This window comes from Urocitellus parryii, chromosome 4, assembly GCF_045843805.1.
Source record: "Urocitellus parryii isolate mUroPar1 chromosome 4, mUroPar1.hap1, whole genome shotgun sequence".
In the NCBI taxonomy this organism is placed as follows: Eukaryota; Metazoa; Chordata; class Mammalia; order Rodentia; family Sciuridae; genus Urocitellus; species Urocitellus parryii.
The window spans coordinates 18,000,460-18,026,399 of NC_135534.1; the positions used below are offsets into that span (position 1 = coordinate 18,000,460).

Genomic DNA, 25,940 nt, shown 5'->3' on the forward strand with positions numbered 1-25,940 from the left:
CAAGGTAGAAGCTTTACTGCCTAAGATCCATACCACTAGATTGAAAGACACACACATACAGGAAAATACAATGGAACAAAGCACTTAAAACAAACCTAGAAGTTCCAACAATAGAATTCATAGACAACACAGTAGAAGAAATGTCAGAGAAGGAGTTAAGGAAATACATAGTTAGCCTGATCTTTGAAATACAGGATATCAGAAAGAAAACCCAGGAAGTAAAAGATCACTTTAATAAAGAGGCAAAGATTATAAGAAAACAATCAAGCAGAAATCCTTGAAATAAAGAAAACAATAAACCAAATTAAAAATTGAATGGAAAGTATCACCAATAGATCATTTAGAAGACAGAAACTTAAGCAATGCAGACAAAATATATACTCTTGAAAATAAAGTTGACAGCACAGAGAAGATGGTAAGAAACCATGAACAGAACTTCCAAGAAATATGATATAACATGAAAAGACCAAATTTAAAGTTTATTGGACTAGACAAAGGCATGGAGATACAAACCAAAGTATAATCTTTTCAATGACATAATATCAGAAATTTTTTAAAATCTAAAGAATGAGATGGAAAATTAACCATAAGAGGCTTACAGGACCCCAAATGTACAAAATTACAGCAGACCCACACCAAGGCATATTATAACGACATTAAGGATAGAATTTTAAAAGTTACAAGACAAAAAAAAATAAATTACATAAAGGGGAAAACCAATTCACATTTCAGCTGATTTCTCAACCCAAGTCCTCAATGCCAGGAGGTACTGGTATAACATATACCAAGCTCTGAAAGAAAATGAATGCAAACATGGAATTTTACATCCAACAAAATTAAACTTCAGATTTTAAGATGAAATAAAAAACTACCATGATAAACAAAGACCCAACAATATGCTGTCTTCAAGAGAATCACCTCCTAGGAAAAGACATTCACAGACTGAAAGTTAAAGTTTTGGAAAAAAACATTTCATTCACATGAACAGTGTAAACAAGCAGGGGCTTCCATCCTTATATCAGACAAAGTGGACTTCAAATCAGTATTAGTCAGAAGGGATTAAGAAGGATTTTTAATACAGCTTAAGGGAAACATACTTCAACAAGACATAAGGATCATAAATATATATGCCCCAAACAAAGGAGCATCTATATACATCAAAAAAACCTTTCTCAATTTTAAGAATCAAATAGACCACAGCACAATAATATTGGGCTTTAACACACCTCTCTCACCATTGGATACATCTTCCAAACCAAACCAAAACTAAACAAATTATAGAACTAAATAATACAATCAATGACTTAGACTTAATAGACATACATAAAGTATTTCATCTTTCAGTGAGTGAATACATATTCTTCTATCAGATAATAATGGAATAAAACTAGAAATCAATCATAATTTTAAAAAATAGAAGAACTCTTACACCTGGAGATGAAATAGCATGATATTGAATAAAAAGTCAACAAATAAATGATCTAACATTACATCTCAAAGCCCTAGAAAAAGAAAAACAAATCAACACTAAAGGCAGTATAAAACAGGAAATAATTAAAATCAGAGCTGAAATCAATGAAATTGAACAAAAGAAACAATTCAAAAAAATTAACAAAACAAGAAGTTGCTTCTTTGAAAAAATAAAAAGAATTATAAACCCTTAACCATGCCACAAAAAGAAGGAGAGAGAGAACTCAAATTAATAAAATTTGCAATGAAAAAAGGAAATAGCCCAGTGGACACTACTGAAATACAGAAGATAATTATAAACTATTTTGAAAATGTATACTCCAATAAGATAGGAAATTTTAAACTCATCAACATATTTGTAGAGACATATGAACTATACAAACTGGATCAGGAGGACATACACAATTTCAACAGATGAATTTCAAGCAATGAATTAAAAGGTACCATCAAAAGTCTACCAACAAAGAAAAGCCCAGAACCAGACAGATTCTCAGCCCAGTTCTACAAGACCTTCAGGGAAGAATTAGCACCAATACTCAAATTATTCCATGAGAGAAAAAAGGAGGGAACCTTTGAAAACTTATTATACAGGGCTAGTATCAACCTGATACCAAAACCAGACAAAGACACATCCAGGAAAGAAAACTTCAGACCAATTCAATAAACACTTCAGACTTCTACAATGAAAGCTACAAAACACTAAAGAAAGAAATTGAAGAAGACCTTAGAAGATGGAAAGATCTCCCATGCTCTTGGATAGGCAGAATTAATATTCTCAAAATGGCTATACTGGGGCTGGGGTTGTGGCTTAGTGGTAGAATGCTCACCTAGCACATGTGAAGCACTGGGTTCCATCCTCAGCACCACATAAAAAATAAAGTAAAGGTATTGTTTTCCCCTACAACTAAAATTAAAAAAAAATATTTGGCCGTACTACCAAAATTGTTATACAGAATTAATGGAATTCCTATTAAAATCCAAATGACATTCTTCACACAACTAGAAAAAACAATCATTAAATTCATTTGAAAAATAAGAGACCCAGGATAGCAAAAGAAATCTTTAGCAAGAAGAGTGGAGCAGGAGGCATCACAATTACAGACCTAAAACTCTACTACAGAGCACTAGTAACAAAAACTCCATGGTGTTGTCAACAAAATATAAAGGTAGAGCAATGGCACAAAATATAAGATATAGAGAAAAACCTGGATAAATTAGGTTATTTCATACTAGACAAAGACAGAAAAAACATACATTGGAGAAAAGAGAGCTTATTCAATAAACAGAAAACTGGAAATCCACATGTAACAAAATGAAATTAACCTCTTTCTCTCACCCTGCACAAAAATCAAGTCTAAGTGAATCAAGGACTTAGGCACTACAACAGAGACCCTATGCCTAATAGAAGATAAAATAAGCTCAAATTGTCATCATGTTGGCTTAGGACCTGATTTCCTTAAAAAGACTCCTAAAACACAAGAAGTAAAATTAAGAATCAAGAATTGGGACAAATTCAAACTAAAAAGCTTGTTCTTCGGAAAGGAAACAATCAATAATGTAAGGAGAGCCTCAGAATAGTAGAATTTCTTCATCAAACACACCTCAGATAAAACAAAAACCTACAGGCTATTTAAATAACTCAAAAACAGAACAGACACTTCACAGAAGAAGAAAAACAATTAGTCAATAAACATATGAAAAAATGTTCATCATCTCTAGCAATTAGAGAAATGCAAATCAAAACTACTCTAGGATTTCATCTTGTCCCAGTCAGATTGGCAATTATTAAGAATACAAGCAATAATAATCCACATCGATGTTCTTAGCAGCTCAAATCAGAATAGCCAAACTATGGAACCAACCTTGATGCCCTTCAACAAGATGAATGCATAAAGAAAATGTGGTACATGTACACAATGGAATATTACTCAACATTAAAGAAGAATGAAATTATGGCATTTGCAGGTAAATGGATGGAACTAGAGAATATCATTCTAAGTGAAGTAAGCTAATCGTATCAAACCAAAGTCCAAATGTTTTCTTGGATAAGCAGATGTTGATCTATAGTGGGGATGGGTAGAGAAAAATGAAGGAAATTTGGATTGTGCAGAGTTGAGGGAGGGAGGGAAGGATTGGGGCTGTGGAGATAGGAAGGACTGCAGGATGCCACCATGTACAGCCAGAGCCATGAGAAGTTATGCTCCCTTTGTATTCAATGTGTCAAAATACATTCTACTGTCAGGTATAACTAACTAGAACAAAATTTTCTTAGAACAAATTTATAAAAAAGAAAAAAGAGAACATTTAATGTTCTATCAATAACATATATATTTTGATATGGTATATTAAGTGTGTACTATTTAATACACATATTGAACCACATGGACCCAAAGAAAAAAGTGTAAAATCATAAAAAAAATGTGTTTGCCAACTTGCTTTCAGTTAGCATTATGCTTTGAGTTGGCATTATGATCTCATAATTGACTGAATTCTTGTGTTTTTATTTATTTATTTATTTATTTATTTATTTTTTAATTACCGAAACCTGGAAATTAAAGTTCATTGTTAGTTCTGTAATTTGTTTTTGACTATGGAGGAAGACTTTGGGGAAAAGCTTTCCCCAAGGTCATTATCATTTTGCTGCGTTCTTTTTAAGGAGACCCTATAAGAAGTAGATAAAAAAGAGAATTTATTGTCAAAGTTACTATGAAACTGCAGGTTTAAGCAGGTAAGAGAACCAGGAAAAACAAAGACTGACTTCTACCAGCCTTTGAAATTAAGGTATCTGCGATTCTCTAGTGCTAACAATTTACAAAGCAATTTTTCAGGTATCACTCTTCTTTTAATTTGATCTGGTGTACGCACATTATCTAAGGAGGAGACAGAAAAATAAATCAAATTCAAGCACTGGAAAATACAGGTGAGACTTTTTCTTTTAAAATGAATACAGAATGTTTGTTGGAAAGGGTAGTTCATTTAAATTGCTAGATTTTGTATATTTATAATAAAATTGCAATACACGGCTTCCTGAAGTAAATGAAGAATGAAATTATTAAGATGATAAGATAAAATGTTTTCTATACATGACTGTGAGATAGGGTGCCATGAGTGTCACTAATAGAAACATATCAATCATTTCAAAGGATACTGTCATGTCAGGTTTCAAATACTCAGAAAGTTGAGGACCGCATCATTGATATGTGGTTTGGTTTAAAGAGAGATAAGGTTTCCTCTAGGACCTTGTGTTTTGGATAGTAGAGAGATAGTTCTTCAGCTTGTGCCTGGTTTGGAGAACCAACCAATGTAGGTGATATTTGCCAAGACTGTTATGATGTAAATTCTCACTGCAGAAAAGGCTGTTTTTAAAATCAGTAGACAAACTAAAGGAGTATGAACATAGTAGTGAATGTGCTTGATCCCAAATCTGAATTACACTGTTGTTATTACCATTGCTGTTATTACTATCAGCATTTTGTAATGCCCAGAGAAGGCAGAAATCACCAAATCCAGCACACAAACTTGATGGTACACTGACCTGCAATTTCCCCAAAGCTGGAAGTACCAAGCACAATAGAGGCAATGAATGGGCTCTCAGCATAGAGGTCAGAAGTCATGAACACTGAACTCAGTCGATCTGAAGTGCTGTGTTCTCAGTAGCACAGTCTGGAAAGAGAGGAAGCATTTATGTGCTCAGCTTGATTTGAGGAAGAATCTAGAAAACCCCTTTACAATTATTCCACATACATGTCTCCTCTAAAACATACCTACATCTCTACTAGAGTGTCTGGGATTTCACTACTGAATGTACATCCATTTCAATAGTACTTTCCCCTGTTCTTAATTTTAATTGTCATTCAATGGTAATCTCTTGTGAAATATTGGATTCTCCAAAACTGGGAGAGCTAATGAAACTACCCATAAAACTGGAAATATCAGAAGGATACACACAAAATAATGTGAACTGAATGCAGCTTTTTTCTTTTCTTTTTTTTTAAATTTTTACTTTTACTTTGAATCAGTTAATAGAGAAATGGTGTTTTGGCTAATCCATGATTATAGAAGTGATTTAATTTCATAGTAGAAATAAGTGCTATCGTGAAAAGTGATAGTGAGACTGGAACACTGTCATTTCACAAATGAGATAATGGATTCTCTGGGAAGTTAGATGATGTATCTATGTTACAACAGCCTCACTTCAGAGTCTAATTCGCATGGTTTTGATTCTCTTTCTATTAATTCACACCACATCTGGATCTTGTGGCCAAATAAGGGACTATGAAGTCATTTAGACAAGATCCAGGTTCATAAGGAGGAGAACCTGCAGAAGTTTCTAGGCTCAAGTATTTGAGGACTCATGAGTGGATATTGTGAATAGGCATGAAAATAATCCGCAAGGAAAGTGAGGACATGTTTTTACTTATACACCAATAATAAAGAAAAACTATTTTTTGTATACAAACATTACTATTTCCTCAAACAGATATTGTTTCAAAATTATAGTGCTTTATGAAAAATAAAAACTATTTTGATCAAATTACATTTTCATGTAAATGCAAATATGCCACAATGAATCTCACAATTCTGTATAAATAATATGCATCAATAACAAGTAAAAGAAATAAAAACAATTTGTAAATAAACCTTAATAAATAGTGAAGGAGGAAATATACCTGGTAACAAGTGAGACTCAGGGGATTTAAATTATCTCTCTGGACATTGTTTCTTCATCTGAAGTGACGAAAATGGATATAATATAGAGGTAAGATAATGGAAAAGGTGCAATTCATTTTCACATGTGTTTACTAATCAGGAGTAACTGCCCATTTTTTCTATTATCAAGTACTAGAAATATCTATTTGTTCAGAGTTAGAAATAAATGCTGATGGTACTTTCCATGTGTCCTTCAGGTAATTTGTCTCTGGAGAACATGGCCTCATGGACTCATCCCATGGAAAAAATAAACAATGTAACTGAATTCATCTTCTGGGGCCTTTCCCAGAACCCAGAAGTTGAGGAAGTCTGCTTTGTGCTGTTCTCATTCTTCTATGCAGTCATTCTTCTGGGAAATCTCCTCATTATGCTGACAGTTTGCACGGGCAACCTGCTCAAGTCTCCTATGTATTTCTTTCTCAACTTTTTGTCTTTTGTAGACATTTGTTATTCTTCAGTCACTGCACCCAAGATGATTGTTGATCTGTTAGCAAAGAACAAAACTATCTCTTATGTGGGGTGCATGTTGCAACTCTTTGGAGTGCATTTCTTTGGTTGTACTGAGATCTTCATCCTTACTGTAATGGCCTATGATCGTTATGTGGCCATCTGCAAACCCCTGCACTATATGACCATCATGGACAGGGAGAGGTGCAATAAAATGTTGCTGGGGACATGGATAGGTGGGTTCATACACTCCATTATCCAAGTGGCTCTGGTAGTCCAGTTACCCTTTTGTGGACCCAATGAGATTGATCACTACTTCTGTGATGTCCACCCTGTGCTCAAACTTGCCTGCACAGACACCTATATTGTTGGTGTTGTTGTGACAGCTAACAGTGGTACCATTGCTCTGGGGAGCTTTGTGATCTTGCTCATCTCCTACAGTGTTATTCTGGTGACTCTGAGGAAGCAGTCCGCAGAAGGAAGACGCAAAGCTCTGTCCACCTGTGGCTCCCACATCGCAGTGGTCATCATCTTTTTTGGTCCCTGTACTTTTATGTACATGAGGCCTGACACTACCTTCTCAGAGGATAAGATGGTGGCTGTATTTTACACCATTATCACTCCCATGTTGAATCCTCTGATTTACACACTGAGAAATGCAGAAGTAAAAAATGCTATGAAGAAACTGTGGGACAAGAAGTTGGTTTGGACCAATAGCAAATAGTTGGAAGTATTAATTAAAGCCCAGTGGTCTTATGAGTTATCTTAACTTTTCTCCACTCTGATTAACTACTCTGTACAGTGAAGATCATCAGAACAAACTCACAGGATTTGAGGGATGAACAAATGAAAGAATAACATATTTTACAGAGGAAAAGTATGATCGATATTATCGTACTTACATTGTAATCAGGTAATTTCCTTAAATCTGTATGATAAAGTATTCCTAAGAATCTTAAGCAGAATTATGTTCAGAATCATTGTTTTCTTTTCCATTTCATATTTTTGTATTTTAATAATGGAATATACTAAGAAGTATTATTAAAGCTGTTTCTATGGTTTTAAACTCTAATTGGTGCATATTAAGCTCTCATATGTACATATTGCAAGGATTGTAGAATACATAAGCTCAGTTTGCTAATTTAAATTCTCTAAAAGATGGAGAAAACTAAACCTAGTAAGCCTGGACTGAGAGTGGAAGTGTTTGGAGAATGTCAAAGAGATAACACCCAAGCTGGAAAAAGAAAAAAAGATTAATTTTCATCATTTGGTCTTGGCAAAAATCTTCTCCGTACTACGGTGCTCATTGTACCCAAACAATAAGAAGATTGGATTGATTCAACTATAAGAGTCCCCCTTTCAACTGCAACGTCTCAGTAGTATTCTCATTCTGGAAAATGGTTTCTTTCTTGTTTGAATTAATTTTGCTCTGATGACTCATCTCCCTTTCCTTCACCATAAGCTACAGCCTAAAATTTATTTTTATTTAGTAAATGTACTTGGCACTGATTGCCTCTGCCACTGTTTCATTGTCTTTTCCTGACATCGAATATCCATGCTACTGCCTATTCTTGGGTTTGTGTGTCTGTGGCTGAGTGTGGAATATGAACATTACTAATGGAAAGGACAATAATACTTAAAAATGACATACAGAGTGGATGCATACACAGAAATAAAGGTAAAGAAAAAAAACGTTTAAAAATCCACAAGATTCCAAATTTGAAATTAAAAACATGTTTAGGCATTGTGCTTGAACAATACAAATTCATGTTGGTTTTACCACTTTAGATATTCATTTGCTGGGTCTCTGTGTGCCTCTGTATTCTTAAATTTCAAAAGGACTCAGTAAATGTTTTACAAATTCATGATAATTATTTTGAGAGATTTTTTTTTCATGCACAAATGGAAATTGTAAAAGAGACTCTTGTCAATTTGGCACAGGTTAAGGGTCTACAAGAATCTACAATATAAACAAGTTTCCCTGTTATTTTCCTTGCAGTCAATGCCATGTCAGGAAACAATTCAAGGAGCTGGGATTTTATAATTGTTCATATTCCTAGAATTTAAGTGTTCTCTCCAGTTGATACAATGCAAACAGGTCTTGTGAATATGTGTCCCCATGTGTTATGCTGTCCAGAGAGCAAAAATGGAGCTGAGCTTGCAAAACCATATAATAAATAAATATCATGCATTTGGTAACTTCTCTCCACTATACTCTTTGTTTTATGTCTTTACTAAATAATTGATTGTCTGATGTTGCTTGGAAGGTAGTAGGTGCCATGTTTTTGATTCACAGAGATTAATAAGTAAAACAATGATAGAGTATTCAAGTTTTCACAAGCTACTTCATAAAGTTAAATCTGTTTATGAATATTCCTGAGTCAGTCCATGATGGAGGAATCAGAGGATTTGTAGTGTTTCCTGGGAAGGAGTTGAGCAAGAATCATGAAAACTAAGACTCTTTCCAATTCTTAATCCAGAATCAGAACATCCCACTTGTGGAGGGAACATGATTTGAATAGTTTAAAAGGTATAATAATAATTTCAGTGCTATTTGCATGTTTTATGTAAAGATTAACAAATGTAATGTAATGTAAAGTACCTCAGTAATATCTGTTTTTTTTTTTAATCTACATTTTTTTCTGATTTCAGAGCATTACACAGGTTGGGAAATTTTCCATGCTGTACATTTACCAGAAGGATACTTTTGAACACTTCTAAAGTTTTTTTTTTTTTTTTTTTAAATGAGTATATAGCTCCTTGGTATTTATCCCAAAGAAGTAAAGTCATCTTACTACAGTGATACATGCATACACATGTTTATAGCAGCCTAATTCACAGTAGCCAGACTAGGGGACCAGCCTAGGTATCCATCAATGGATGAATGGATAAAGAAAATGTGGTATATAAACACGATAGAATTTTGTTCAGCCACAGGATAAATGAAATTATGGAATCTACAAGAAAATGGATAGAACTAGAGACAATCATGCTAAGTGAAACAAGTCAAATTCAAACAGTGAAGGGTTGTAGGTTTTCTCTCATATATAGAAGCAAGAGAAGAAAAGGAGAAAGAAAGGGAGGGGTGGATCCCCTAAAAATTCAAGAGAAATCAATGAAGGAAAGGAACCAAGGGATGACAGTTGTGTGTGTGGGTGTGTGGGGTAAATACTATGGAGTAATGTTGGCCAAATTGCATTGTTGTATTTTGTGCATGTATGAATATTTAACAATGAATTCCATCTTTCTATACAACTACAGTGCACCAATGAAAATGTGGGGAAAAAAAGAGGATATAATATAGTCAGTGATAAATTTGAAAGTTTGAAGCAAATATATGATCATCTTCAAATTTCAAAGTTCTAATTACTGAAATACACCACCAATAGGGTACTGATAATTAATTACAGCAACTCCTAATACTAAAATGCAAGTGATATACTTATATCACATTGTACATATTTAGAAACACAGTTTTTATTGAAAATCTACAATATACAACACATACATTTTTTTTAAATTGCTTTCATTTTTCTTTACTTCAATGAAAAGAAATGAATGAAAGTAGTTAGCACCTCCATGAGCCCTGTGTAAACTGAGTGACCTTGGAGCCATTAATAAAGGAAGCCTGGCTTTAGGAACTCTCAGTCAGAATCCAATGGTTGGATAAGGCCTATTTCAATTGGTGACCTTGAAATAGTTCATGCCTCAAGTTCAGGCTCAGCTCTGAAAATGGGAGTGACAGGAAGAACCAGTGCTGTAGAGGTGCAGGTTTTTCAGTCAAGGTATTTGTTTCTAAGGCAGGACATAACTACAGTTCATATACTTTGCCCTGATGATGCCCATATGTGTGGATTCAAGAAGAACATAATACATTGAAGAATGTCAGAGCTAGGATGGACCAGGAGGTCATCTGATCTACTTCTCTTGTGTGAAATCTCAGGGAGGCAAAGCAACTGAAAGAGAGTGGCCAGGGGTCTTCTCTCTTCCAGGCTTGCAACTGTGGGTGACAGCACCTCCCAACTTTGCACCTGCTTGGTTTACTGATGTTGATTCTGAGTAGGGAACAAGATCAGGCAAAGGGCAACAACATGAAAGGCTTCAATAACTTTCTTTGTCTGGGCCCCCCACACTCTCCTCAGGGCCTTTTAAATGCCTGTGCTTCTCAGTGTGTAAATGAGGAGGCTGAGCAAGTGGGAAATCATAGTGTCAACAGAGCAAACACTGTGCCATCACTGACAGAATCAACCCTGACAAAGGTGAAGAAGAGGGACAACCACAGTGGAAACCACAGGGAAGTCTGAGCCACAGGTGGAGAGGCTAGGAGGTGGCACTTGGAGGAGCAGGTCCACAAGGTGAACAGGGCCATGATGTAAGAAATTACAAAGGCAACAAAGTTCAAAAGGGACATCATCCCTGGGGTGGTAATGATTGTCATGTGCACGAGCCTCATGTTAGCTTAGGATAGCTTCAGCAAGGGGACCATGTCACAGAAGAAGTCTTTCTGATGGGGGCCAGTCTCCCTGAGCATCTATCTGCTAGGAACTTAGACAGAACTGGGGGTTAGTACAGTTCATATGTAGACACAGGTGTTCACTTGAGGGAAGAAAAAAAGGGTCGAGAATATTTCATTGAGAAAAATGATGGTACTTGGGGTTGGAGGAGGGGATTCCCAGACACTTGAAGACTGTTGGATTTCATAAGCAACTTATTACATATAAAAAGAGAGCTAACATGGCATCATAATCCTTCAGATGAGGTCAGCACTGGTGAAGACTTAGGCTTGTCTTGCCTCCACGCTCTCCCCAAGGCATTCTTCATGCCTTTATATAGACTTTGATATTTGGTATAAAACTTCCTCAGAGCATGTTGTGTGTGTCTGCCTGTTATTACTGTGATTATCTCTATAATGCCCAATCATATAAATAGAAGAAGACTTACAATTTTTTTTTTAATTACAGGAGCTCCTGCATCACCAACAAGAGAAAGTCAGAAGATAAACCATATTTTGCAAGGAATTGTAGAAATAAAATTAATCACAAATTTTTGAAGAATTCAAACTTCCCATGCTAATACCATTCAATTAATTGGCACATATATTTAGAAAAGTAAATCTCCATTTCTTAATTTCTCTGAACTTATATACAAAAGCCTTATTCGAATGACCTCTAGATCTCTCTCAGATCTTAAATTCTAGAACATATTCTATCTTGAAAGAACCTAGACATAATTGACATCATAGTATTTTAAAATGGCCATTATAGAGGATCATAGTTTGGTGGTCCTGTCCTTGTTTAGGAAATTGTTATCTTGATGAGACCCCTCTTGTGGAAATCAAGAGGTCCTAAACACTCACATTTTGAGATCTGAACTACAGTAAATAAAACTAAACAATAGGAAAATATGAACTTAGTATGTGTTTTAATTCTTTATCAATAATGCCTTTAAAGTTAATGTAATATGATTATATAATTTACATTGTACTTATGAAAGCTCTTATTTCGAGGTGAGAACATCAAATAGATGTCCATAGTCTTAGTCTTTCCCAGAATACAATGTTGTTATCACATGTAGTCACCATGCTATACAAAGGGTCTCCTGAACTTTCTCCTCATGTTCATTGAAATTTTGTATCCCTTGACCTCATTTCCCTGGAGGGTGTAGGAAAAATCACCAATTTTCAAGTACAAGAGACAAAGAACTGACTTTTTCTGTTGTTCTATTACCTGTATCATGATTTCCACTAATTGAATTGAATCTACTCAAAGTATTATTGTCTGTGTGCTGTCGCGACCCCTTGCCCACAAGGAAGACGCAACTCAGGAATCTTCTTTCAGCAGTTTATTCAGGTCCTTGATACTTCTTCTAATGAATCCCGGATGCCCCTCCCAGCCTTAATAAAGCACCTCAAGCCCCAATGCGAAGCTGCCACGTGGAACTTTCTCATAGGGTGCTGAAAAACCATGCGCCAACTCTCCCAAATAAGGAGTTGTTTGTCACAAACCACAGCGGAGCCAGCGCCATCTTGTAATGGCGACCATAGTCTGCAAAAGCGGCAGAAGCTGCTCACCACAGTTCCCCCCTTTAGTTTTCTTAAAACAATACAGGCGAGAGTAGAGGTCCTATCCCACTGTACAGAAGTGGCTGCATAGTATGGCTCAGCCCTAAGGAGGGCCCTTCCCCAGATCTGAGGCCATATCAGCCGACGCCTTTTTTCGTGGGGCGGGGCGTGGATAAAGTGGGGTAAGGAAGGACGTCAAACCCGCATGCAATAGGACATGCTCCCCTTGAGGTCCACTTCAAGGATCACTCAAGTGCAGTGCCTTGCCTTGCATCCTGTATCGTGACGATGGTGGACGAAGGGGGATAGCTGAGGTTAAACTGTGGCTGTTTATAATGACAAACAAGTTGACAGCACCCTGAAAGAAAGGCACGGACTTTAAAGCGATAGAGAAGCACTAGTGTGGAAACCCATCTGCGTGCAATGGCAGCAAGACCGGCAGAGTGCAAGGGCTTTCCAACACTAAGAAAATAGCGAGGAAAGACATGTCGATCCCAGTGCAATGTTATAATAACTTGGGGTGCAACGACCATGTCAAAGGTTTACTGTTTAAGATGCGCAAGCCAGACTTGAGGTGAGTTGCCATTTTCTAAAGCTGCAAGAGCTTGTATGATCATAGCCTTATCGTGAGCATTGCGGGCCTTGAGGCGACAGAAAAACCACAAACAGAGGAACATACCGAAGCAACACATTGCACCAAAAATGCCTACCCCCACCCACTCTTTAAAAAAGGAAAAGGCAGAAGATATCCAATCGGTGAATTGACCCAAAGTCACGGGATCGACACGGGTACTGTTCAAGACAGCTATCTGGGTTAGTTGAGACTGGATCATGTCTTCCGCTTCCATGGACCAATTTCCTGCCAAATATTCGCCAAGGATGCGGGAAGCATTCCTGGAATCATTAAATCTGACAGAGGTTATGCATAAATGTGCACGTTGGTCAACACAACCCAAAAGCACCAAGTCAGCCAATTCTTCTACCTGAGCTTGGAGTAAATCTATTCTTTGGTTGGCAGCTAAAATCCCTGACAAAATATGTTGATTAATTGTGTTTTGGGATTCAAGTATGGTGGAAGTTTGTTGAACAACTTGATTAATGGTGGCAGCAGTTTGTACTTGATTGGCCATGGCCACTCCGGCCGTAACCGCTGCAGCAGCAGATACCGCCACGGCTGTCACTATAGCTGCTGTGATTCCAAAATCCCTGCGGACTCTAAGTAGCTCAACAATGGGGAATTTTTCAGAATCCGCAGTTACCGGGATTGGGACAAAAGTTGGAATTTTCATAACCACTGCTACAGTCCAAGAACCATTCCAACACTCAGATAAGAGACAGGTAACATTAGAACAATCCAGCATCCCTGACGAGGTGTCATTAGCCAAAAGGAACAGGAACGGGGATTGGACACAGACCATTGCAGGGGGCAATGTGGAATTATATAACAGAGAGTTGAACGAAACAGAAGTAAGTCTATTACCTCGTTCACTCTCCCTAACAGTGCCAGAAACATTAGCCAACCAACTTTTGGCTCCTAGCAATTGAGCCAATGCAGAAATATCGGCTGAAGCCCCCTTTTCATTGGAAATCAGCCATTGAAACCAGGACCAACCCACTCCTGTTTCACGCTCCGCACACTCCCATCCTCCTGAGGTACCTCACTTCCTGCCGTCTCTGACTTCTCCTCATGTAATTGCTCTAGAACTTCCTGTCCTTTAGTAAGTGCTTCCTGACATCTGCCATCTGTGAGGCAACTACGGACCATCTTCCAAAAGGGTAACACCCCACCCTCTAATATGCCCTGCTCAGAAGCAAAGTCAAGATCTTTGCCTAATTTATCCCAACTAGGTATAGTAAGGCTTCCCGAAAATGCAAACAACGGTGCAGCAATATCTGTCTTCTGTAGAAATCTCTCTAAAGTACTACGCTTCACTTCTAGGCCCTTGGAACGTAACAGGCCATCTAGGGCCAGGAGAAGTGGACTTGAAGATGCGACACCCATGACACAACAACAAAAGAAGCACAAAAAACAAAAGTGAAAGTAAAAGTGAAAGTACACAGTGCAGCTGCAATAAAATGTAACGCTCTCTCTTTCTTTACAGAGGAGCTGCCCGCTTTGATCGCGGATCCCACTTACCTGGGACTAACCCTGCTTTGATCGCAGATCCCACTTACCTGGGACTAACCGGTGCACCACCCCTGACTGACTGAAAGTTCTGGTTCCCGGGTTTCGGCACCACTTGTCGCGACCCCTTGCCCGCAAGGAAGACGCAACTCAGGAATCTTCTTTCAGCAGTTTATTCAGGTCCTTGATACTTCTTCTAATGAATCCCGGATGCCCCTCCCAGCCTTAATAAAGCACCTCAAGCCCCAATGCGAAGCTGCCACGTGGAACTTTCTCATAGGGTGCTGAAAAACCATGCGCCAACTCTCCCAAATAAGGAGTTGCTTGTCACAAACCACAGCGGAGCCAGCGCCATCTTGTAATGGCAACCATAGTCTGCAAAAGCGGCAGAAGCGGCTCACCACAGTGTGCACCAGAAACCAAAGTGTTAGGGTAGCAAGGAGTGCACAGCCACAGGGTAATGAAGATTTCAGTAATAATATTTTTTCACACAAAAAGACCCAGACATGGCCAGGTGTTGTGGCACATGCTTTTAATCCCAAGAACTCAAGAGGCTGAAACATGAGAATTGCAAGTCAAAGTAAGTCTCAGTAACTTAGAAAGATGCTGTTTCAAAATAAAAATTAAAAAGGGCTGAGGATGCAAATCAGTGGTTAAGTGCCCCTAGTTCAATCCCCAGTGCCATACACACACACACACACACACACACACACACACACAGACATGTGTCCTGCCCAAAAAATTAGAAAATTTGAATAGTGGGAGGTCAAAAATAAAAGAACCATATTAAAATGAAGTCAGCTTCTGTTTTAATGTCAATCTGATGACGATTTGTTTTTGTGAGATTATCCAAATGAAGAAACTGAGGGTGAACAGATATCTGCAGCTTGAAGACAAGTACCTGATTCTGTTGATTACTTTTATAGCCTAGTGTTGGTGTGTATGTAGTCTACATCCTTCACTACAAAATTAAATTTACTTATTGTGAAAAATTTGCCATTTTTTCTCTTTCAGAAATCTACTTTAATATGGCTTATATTTATCTTTTGTTAATACTCATTCTCAATTTTAACAAAAAAGAGGGTGAAAGGGAGTTGATCCAAGCATAGAAGGCATTACAATTGCCTTTCTTACCTATGCTCCATCAGAGAAATAGTGGGAAGAGATTGGTTATTTTATACTTAGGTATTTTGTGCTTTTCCATCATAGAAATCACACATATAATATGCTCTCCTTTATGTCCAGTCTCTGCAACTTGACCTTTTACAATGCTTCTTTCAAATTACCATATAGTAAATTTATTACAATTGTTATTAATTCAAACATATGCCTCTACTTCCCCTTATATATTTGACACTACTCTCCTTAGCTCTTCAGACTAAATGATAATGTGTCAATGTCCACCGTAACACTCATGGTTTGCACAAACTGTATTTAATTTTGTTTCATGTTGACACTAGGAACTCCAACTTACTGGAGTTCAGATGACCTAGCTGACACTGACTGGGTTTAATTTAAGACTTTATGTTGGACCCAGTAATAATTCAGGTGCCTTTTTTCCCCCCATGGATCAATATTATAGTCATCTTCCTCTGCTGGTTAAATCATATTTGCAGCATACAAAAACATACGATAACTAGATGTAAAAACACTGAAAAACACTGAAATATTAAGGAATTCTCATTCAGAAACAACAATGTATTTTAATTATGGAGACACTTAAATGTGATAAATGTATTAGTTTCATAGGCATGCTTATAAGAACAAAGGCATGAAATATGAAGAAACATGAAATGTGTTTATATAACCCATCCAGCACTGTTTAAACAAATATTTACACTTGCTTATGCTATTTCAGAGAGAGAAATATAACTATTAGCTATTAGACAGAGGGAGAAATATTTCTGTTTTTTTTTCAATACTAAGTGCTATTTTTCTGGAAAATGAGAATGTTTGGCATATTTTTTCATCAGAAGTTTACCACAAAAGTCATAATTTGCCATATTTTTTTAGCAATGGTATAATAGCACCAGGCTGGCAGTGAATGCTATGCTTGTGTGTTAATGGAATAAAATGCTCTTGCTCATATTTCTCAACACTGGGGATGGTCCAAATTCCCCGATTCTAAGAACATCCCAGATTTTCAAGTACAAGTATTCAGATGTTCTATCAACAATATGAAAACTACTAGAGAAGATTATTCAAAACACAGATATTTGTAAAACTCACAATCCTAGCTTATGGGTTCAGAAAATGGCAAAGTGATTTTAATTACCAGCCTACTTTGATTACTTGATCTAGGGGACATAGAGACCTATTGCATGCAATGTCTAAACTGGGACTATAATGATGGATTTGTATAGTTCTTGGGCATGGTTCATAAATGGATTATAACTTTTATCTCCAGACTTCTATATGTCTGTTTTTAATTCCATGATAAGCCAACATCAGGTATCACTCTTAAGCACTATGATGCTTCCCATGAGCCATAGTTCCACCCCCTCCTTCAACCATTAACAGAAATGAATGGAGAAGCAGGGTCAGACTGGTGGATATCACAGTGAAACAGAGAGACAATCAGAGATACACGTATTCACTACAATAAATAAATAAAAACAAACAAACAAACAAATAAGCCTATTTCTAGGTAATGATGGCTAATGGTGAAAGAGAAATCTATCATCAGAGCACAAGAATTGAGCACAAAAAAAAGTATTAGTCCAGTATAAGTCTTTCTAGAACACACAGGTGGAAATAGAGTAAGAGAGTCCAAACACACATAAATAAATAAATAAATTGATTCAGTAAAGCTGAAAAAAATTGATTTAATTTAAACTTTGAAGAAACTATGATTTTGAAACTTTGTGGAAACTATGATTTCCAAAACATGCATTTCAACAAATTTTATTCAACCTGTTAATTTTGTCAAGAGTTGTCTATGTTGTCAGGCTTGGATATGTTGTCATTGTTTCTCTATCTTTCCCGGGAGGCACTATATGTTAAGAAGTACTGCTGGCTATAGACTATGCATAAAGTATAGTTAAAAGAAGAACATTAATGACATATTATAATTAATGAACTAAGAGATGTATTTATTCAGTGTCTTTAGTGTTGAGAAAGAAAATAAGTACTACAGCCAGAGAATAAAAACCTATCTTTTTTCTTTAAGCTTACATTTTATTATTTTGATAGGATGTTCACACTTCTGCAATCACTCCAAGATTACTGCAATGAAATGTGATTATGTTTTGTAGGACTGTTATAAAAATGCATTAGCTATGATGTCATATTTTCCAGAAATCTATTAAAAATTTAAGTATCTATTAATTGCTTAATATATACCAGAACAGGTCTTAACACTGTAAACAAACTCAAGTATTTCAGAGTAGGTTTTAAAATCATTTAAAGAAAACGGCAAAAGGTAAAAATGAGGAAAAGATAATGATGCTGAGATTCTGTGCTTAAGAATTCTTCAGCTTTGGAGCTGGGGTTGTATCTCAGTGGTACAGCATTGCTGAACACATGCGAGGCCCTGAGTTCTATCCTCAGAACCACATAAAGGTAAATAAATAAAGGTTTTTTATACATCTACAACTATAAAAACATTAAAAAAATATTCCTCAGGCTTGATATTTTAGAAAAGTATCTGATGAAGAAATAACAAAATTAATATTGAGTAATGATTAGTGATAATCCAGTTTTTATTAATATGTTTTTTCTGTCATTTGTTTCTCTGGATTACCTAGTTATGACATTATTTTGTTCATTGTGAACTCTATATAAGCAAGACTGACAAAATTTAAGATCATTTGTTTAAATTATTACTCCCAACTATTTCCCATTGGTCCAAAACACCTTCTACCGCACAGTTTCTTCATAGCATTTTTTACTTCAGAATTTCTTAGTGTATAAATCATAGGATTTAGCATGGGAGTGATAATGGTGTAAAATACAGCCACCATCTTATCCTCTGAGAAGGTAACATTGGGGCGCATGTATGTGAAGACACAAGGACCAAAAAAGATGATGACTACTGCTATGTGGGCACCACAGGTGGACAGAGCTTTGCGCCTTCCTTCTGCTGACTGCTTTCTCAGAGACACCAGAATGACACTGTAGGAAATGAGTAAAAATACAAAACTCCCCAGAGTGATGGTACCACTGTTGGCTGTCACAATAGCACTGACGATGTAAGTGTCTGTGCAGGCAAGTTTGAGTATAGGACGGACATCACAAAAGTAGTGATCAATCTCATTGGGTCCACAAAAGGTTAGGTGGACTACCAAAGCCACTTGGATAATAGAATGGAAGAATCCACTTACCCAGGTCCCTAACAATATTTTACTGCATCTCTCCCTGTCCATGATGGTCATATAGTGCAGGGGTTTGCAGATGGCCACATAACGATCATAAGCCATTACTATGAGGATAAAGATCTCAGTACCACCAAAGAAATGCACCCCAAAAACCTGCAGCATGCACCCCTCAAAAGAGATAGTTTTGTTCTCTGCTAACAGGTCAACAATCATTTTGGGTGCGGTGACCGAAGAAAAACAAATGTCCACAAATGACAAGGAGTTAAGGAAGAAATACATGGGTGTTTTCAAAAGATTCCCCATGAAAATGGTCAGCATGATGATGAGGTTTCCCAGAAGAATGACTGTGTAGAAGAATGAGAACACCACCAAAGAGACTTCTTCAACTTCTCGGTTCTGAAAAAGTCCCCGGAAAATGAATCCAGTTACATTGTCTATTTTTTCCATAGAATGGGTCCAACAGGTCAAATTTCGAAAGAACGATATTACCTGAAAATAAACATCAGAAAGATTATCAGCATTTATTTCTAACTCAGGATAAACTGAATGATTACAGTTTTTGAAAATGGAAAACATCAGTACTGACTACTGATTGGCATGCTTCTGTAAATTAGTTAAATCATATCTATTCTGATAATTTTTCCTCTATAATATGTCCAATTTATTCATGTCAAATCAGGAAACAAATTACAGAGAGATAAACTGCATCTAAGTGTTTACAAAGTCACATATCTAATTAAGGGCTATACTCCATGTATGTATAACATGTCAAAATGCAGTCTTCTGTCATGTATATCTAAAAGAAACATATTTTTTAAAAAAGTGTTTATCTTAAGATATTTATGTTAATATTTGTAGATAAAAATTCAGTTAGGTCTCTTTCTTTAAAAGATACAATGAACATTGGGTAGAACTCTGTTTGCGGTTATGGTGTCAATTGTATATCTGATGTAGTTTCCCTTACTTGGATCATAGAAGTAAAAACATGTCCAAATGGTCCCATACCTGGTCAATACCTCCACTCAGGGGTTCCTGATATGTCAATACTGGGTGACTTCTGCAGGCTCCCCTCAGATATTTCTGTTGAAGAACTATGGCCCCTGTTTGAGCTAAGCTCCTACAGTGAAGAGGTGCTAGAGTGTGCCAAAGGAAAAAGAGGACAGTTACACAAACTTGATGCTGAAATGACAGTTCTGTAAACAGGATGAATCACTCACCATTACAGAGATTTTGTTGTCTCATTTTTGCAAGGATGGATTTTTAATTTCATTATCACCATAGGGATAGTAATTTCTACCTTGATATTCAATTCCTCTTGTAGGTTAGAATAAAGATAGAAAACTAAGAAAAAAAGAATTAATAAAAGAAGTCTGTGGAGACAAAGAGCCTGTTTGATTTGGTAGAGGGGAAGTGAAGTCTCAGGATATTTCTCTATCTTCAAACTCAGAACAATAGAAGATTCCCCAGAATTTACTATGGCTTGGTATTTTAACATTTGTCTAGTAAGTGAAAAATGTAACAATAACAAGAACAACAACAAAATGTTCAGAGGAAAGACTCTGCCCTTTATTGTCTACATCCCTCATGTAAACTTCCAATTTTTTAGTCTTCTTCCAGAATATTTGAGTTCTCCTGGCCTGGGGTGAACTCAATAGTTTAGGAAGAAATTCTCCTTTAGAGACAATTATTATGGGTTTAGAAAATGGTTGGTGTTTAATTTAAATAGATTTAATTTAAGTGGATTTTCTCTGTTGGAATTTCAGACACACTAGTGGGGCCAATTTCAGTTTAGGTAGAAAAGGGAATATGGAGTTATTTTGACTAAAGGAGTTTATTAGATTCTTAATAAAGTCAAGTCATACGCATAAAAGATTCCTGTCATTATCCCATGCCTCTGTAACTCCATCCCTTCAGCATCTATATAGTTCACTGCTTCCCACTGCAGTTGAACCTGGTGCTCTCAGGTACCTTTCTACAGCACTATTGTCCCTGGGATTTTCTGCTTTTGAACAGTTACAGGTTTTGTCAGGACTGTATGTTAGAGTTACTAATCATCAAAGTCCACCTTCTCTTGTGCAGCACACACACATGATACTTATAATGGTAATAATATAATAGCAATACTATAATTCAGATTCCGAGTCAGGCACATGTCCCTGTTTTTACACAGTCCTTCCTCTGTTGCTTTTGTCCTGATTTTAGCAAAAAAGTTACTATTCTCAAATGAGAAGCACTTCATTATAAGAGAAGTCAAATCATAGAATATTTCAACAACTGTGAATTTATATGACTTGACTGCTTTAGAAGAAAATGAGCATCTACACACTAGTTGTACTCTTCTGGTGCCCATAACACAAAATTTTAGAAGTCTTTCACCAATTGAAATTAAGACCCACTTAAAGAAATCAACCCTCCACATTCTGATCTCTTAAAGTGGGACATGATCTCACTTCGCTTTTCAATGACTGGCATCATCTTATTATACTTGTATTGCCCTTCCTCAGAGTTCTGTCTGGATGCACTTCATTATATTATCATCCTAATATTCTCCTCTACAACTTCTTTGAATAATGTCTTACAGTTATATTACAAGTATTTAAAACACTGTTGTTGCACTAATTTTTATGCCACCAAATACTCAATATTGCTAGAGAATAAAGATATCTCAAAAATATTTTGCAGGACTTGAGTTTTGCTTTATCCTGGTGTCTCTTCTGAGTGTGATTTTAGTGCTAATGTCCAAAGTGAAATAAGTGATTCTTGAGAAATTGATTTGTGAATAACCAGTAGTTAAAAATAACTGATACCTGAAACACAAAAGATTCTAGACATCAGACTTCCCCATTCTCTCACCTAATGAAATCTGCTGTTCCATCAAAGCTTTGGCAAGAAATGCTCTTTTCTCTACTTGTAAGGTATATTTTAAAGTAATGATGCAATATTGTAATGACCTTAGGGAGAGCTTTTCTCAAATACTTTCACCATAATCTAAGCCAAATCACCAACCTGACAATGAGATTTAATATAGAGGTTTCTTTTGAAATTCTTTAGATTAAAAAATATATTTTCTCCAGCCTCAGCAAAAGTGACGCACTAAGCAACTCAGTGAGACCCTTTCTCTAAATAAAATACAAAATAGGGCTGGGGGTGTAGCTCAGTGGTCAGTGCTCCTAAGTTCAATCCCTAGTATCTCCCCCACCCTACCCAGCCAGAAATAAATGTAATTGCTTTATTTTAAAACCAATTGATTATCACATTTAGGACCATATGTAATTCAAAACAATTTATCAAACACAAGTAATTTTATGAGTACATACTTTGCTCCTTTAATGATCTTGGATATACTCATTTAATTGTAATTTCATAAAATAATATTGAAATATGTTTTTATTTAATTGATAATAATTGAATTATTCTACTCTTTTGAAATTTTATTTGATTGCAATAATGTGGACTGTATTGTTCTATTGGGGTTCACTGCTTTTCTACTTCATTGTATGTAACAGTTTCTGCAGATTCATTTTGACATTTCCTAGAATTGTAATGTGGCCTATGATTCTTTTAGTTTTTAAGTAAAATCCTTAATTAATATTAGCTTTTGAACATGAAAAGTATTGCTTTTTAACTTCCTATTTTTATTATTTTATTTCACCTTATGTTTGCTTCTTTGTTTTTTCTTTCCTTTCCCCGTAATACTCATCTCACATTCTTCCTTTTACTAAAAAAAATCAAGGATATATTGTTCATATTCTCATTATCTGACTTTAGCTGAAGAAATTATTTTAAAAAAAAGAAGAGGAAGAAGTAAAGAAATGATGATGTTTAGATTTTTGCAAACTTTCAAAATGATGTAGTTCTTAGAGTCCAAGAGTTCACTGAGTCAATGGAATACCAACAGTCCATTTGAATATGTATTTCCACCAGTTCTTTCTGTCCATCACACAGGGGCCCAACCGATTAAATTTGAAAAATTGTTAATAAATATACCTATTATCAATTTGATACATTTTATTAACACTACTCTTTCCTGAGTTCCTTTGCACTTAATTTTTGAATTGGGGGTGGAGGGTATGCATCTGCTGTCAGATTCATGAGTCTCACAAACTAGGCAGTGAAACATATGATAGTACTCAAGTTTCCATCAGTGACTTTGTACACTTAGGTCATTTGTAACTTAGGTCATTTATAAGCTCCACACTAGAGGACCTTGGTGAGTCTCCTCTTGATTACTATGAGGGACACGAACAATGTAGGTAAGAACTCAGACTCCCCAGTTCCATAGAGAGCACATCTGGTCAACAATGGCATTTTACAGAGATATGATGACAATATCAACTGCCAGTCTTTCAGTGGTATAGCCATGACAATGTCATGTAATGTGTAGCCTTTGCTAATGAAAATAGTGACATCCTTTTTCATTTAAAAGTTGAAGACATTAACTTCCCTTCAACTATTTCTTCCTAGAACACATTAAAAGAGATGGACTTAACATTGACCATGCATGAGGAGATTCCCATTCATCCCTCTTTTGTTGAATAATTGTTAGGTCAAAGTTAATAAAAGATAAATATAAAAGTTAGGTATTTTTAAGAAAATATAAATATGACTTATGGTCAAACAGATGAAGCTCTATATTATTTTGAGAGAAATGAGATGATAAATTTCTCAAACTCAATTTTTTTTGTACCAGGGATTGAACTCAAGTACACTTGACCACTGAGTCATATTTTCAACCCCTTTTTTTGAAATTTTATTTAGAGACAGGGTTTCACCGAGGTGCTTAGTACCTCACTTTTGCTGAGGTTGACTTTGAGCCACTGTGATTACATGCATGGGCAATCGCACCCAGCTCAAAATCAGTTTAATCTGAGAGTTAATAATGTTGCCTACATGCACAAAGAGAACATGCTTATTTATAAATAAGCAGCCGATCAGGGCTTGGTGGTTCACACCTGTAATCCCAGCATTTTTGGAGGCTGAAGCAAGAGGATTTCAATTTTAAGACTAAACTCGGTGATTTAAAAGGTATTAAGAATGTTAGCAACACATTGACTCAACATTTTATGAAGGGTTGGTGATGTACCTCAGTTGGGTAATGAACCCCTGGGTTCATACATCTTCAGCTTCTGCAGCTATAGATTTCTCTGTTCATTCTCACTTCCCCAAATTGGATAATCCCCTGGGAAATAATGTTTTCTAGATCAGTATCTAAGCATCTAAGCTGGAACCTACTTGATCTGCTATTAGTGCATGAAGAATTAATGTACATTTAACTTTCATTAGCAAAATGTGAGTGATGTATTTACATTGCACTGCACTTTTAGAAGCAAAATTTGTTCAATGAAATAGTTAGAATATATAACATGTATATTTTTTGACATTGTTTTTTAAAAATTACACAAAAACCACACAATGGGAGTGCTTAGGGCATATTTCTACCTGCAGTAAGTATCTCAGTCACAGTGCCTGTTTCTTAAATCATGAGATAACTACAGATGGAAATCTTGGTGGCACCAAAGATTTTGATTTTACCCTTTGGTTTATGTCTGCAGCTGTCATGTTGAAATGTGTATGACTCATAAATAAATTATACAAATGGTCACTAGATGTTTAACACCTTTTAACTTTTAAGAAAGACCAACCAAAGTCACAATAAGATGTCTCAGCACACTCCAGAATTATAGCAGATAAAAATTATCAAGTAGCAGCCATGGTGTGGAGCAAATGGGGCTTTCAAACATTGCCAGTGAAAACATATAATAGGATTTCCATGATAAAAGATAGTTTCATGTTTCCTCAGAAGGTCACATATGTAATCCATTCTTGGGGAAACACGTAAGAGAAACAAAAATAATTTTGCACAAAACTTATACACCACGTTCCTAGCAGCCTTATTCTAGAAATAATATAACAAACAACTGAATATTACTTAACAATAAAAAATATTTATTACTTAACAATAAAAAGAAATAAATACAGATAACATTCATGAAAATTTAAGTAAATGATGATTAAAGAAGCATGTTACAAGAGGCCATATATTGTATGTATCTTCTTCTTTTATTTAATTATTTTATTTTTTTTTGGTAAACATCTGGAAGACAAACCTATGGTGAAGGAGATATTAGTGCTTGCTATGACTGGGAAAGATGTCAATTGAGAGAAATGAACAAAGGTTATGAGTTTCTCTTTGCAGAATGAATAATATCCTATACTTAGATGATGTTGATAGCTTCACAACCCTGTGTTATAAGTGTCCTTAAATTGTATACATTCAGTGAGTGAATTCTATGTTATATGAATTCAATCTTAACAAAGTTTTGAAAATATACAAATGTTAAACCTTATGAACACTTCTATAGAACAAAAGGCAGTAGAGTAACTATCATTGAAAGTGTCTTACCAGGAAAGAAAAATGTGAAAACATGCTGTTAAATTTGATAGATAATGGGGATTAAGAATTCTGAGTTATCATTATTATAATTCAAAAGAGCAACCATTTATTTTATAAATTAATACACATAATTCATGCAGAGTAATTCTTACTAAGTTTTATCTTTGGGAGATGAACCATACATAGCATGAGTCAAGGCCAACCGCTTCTAATCTGTAACGTGGTGCCACATGATCCACAGCAAAGGCTCCTGCTTCAGCTGTCAAGGTCAGGGTGCAGTGCTGCTCAGGAGGGGAAATTTTTGTATTTGCTGCTGTAGAAATCCATGTTTCTGTTTCCTCAAGGAATATAACATCAAAGGAGTGTGGAGTTTAAAGTGGGGGTTCAAACCTCTATCCTTAATGTCATCTGAACAGC

General features: G+C 35.9%; 2 protein-coding genes across 2 annotated transcripts; one reads left to right on the forward strand and one right to left on the reverse strand.

Annotated features, from left to right (window-relative positions):
* Positions 1-6,397: 6,397 nt before the first annotated feature.
* LOC144254364 (olfactory receptor 4S2) lies at positions 6,398-7,351 on the forward strand. Its single transcript, XM_077797447.1, has one exon. The coding sequence runs from the start codon at positions 6,398-6,400 to the stop codon at positions 7,349-7,351; it is 954 nt and encodes a 317-aa protein (XP_077653573.1).
* Positions 7,352-18,144: 10,793 nt separating this feature from the next.
* Positions 18,145-19,576, reverse strand: LOC144254218 (olfactory receptor 4S2-like). Its single transcript, XM_077797231.1, has 2 exons — positions 18,669-19,576; positions 18,145-18,268 (listed from the first exon to the last, which is right to left on the reverse strand). The coding sequence occupies exons 1-2, from the start codon at positions 19,574-19,576 to the stop codon at positions 18,145-18,147; spliced, it is 1,032 nt and encodes a 343-aa protein (XP_077653357.1).
* Between the last annotated feature and the right edge of the window lie 6,364 nt (positions 19,577-25,940).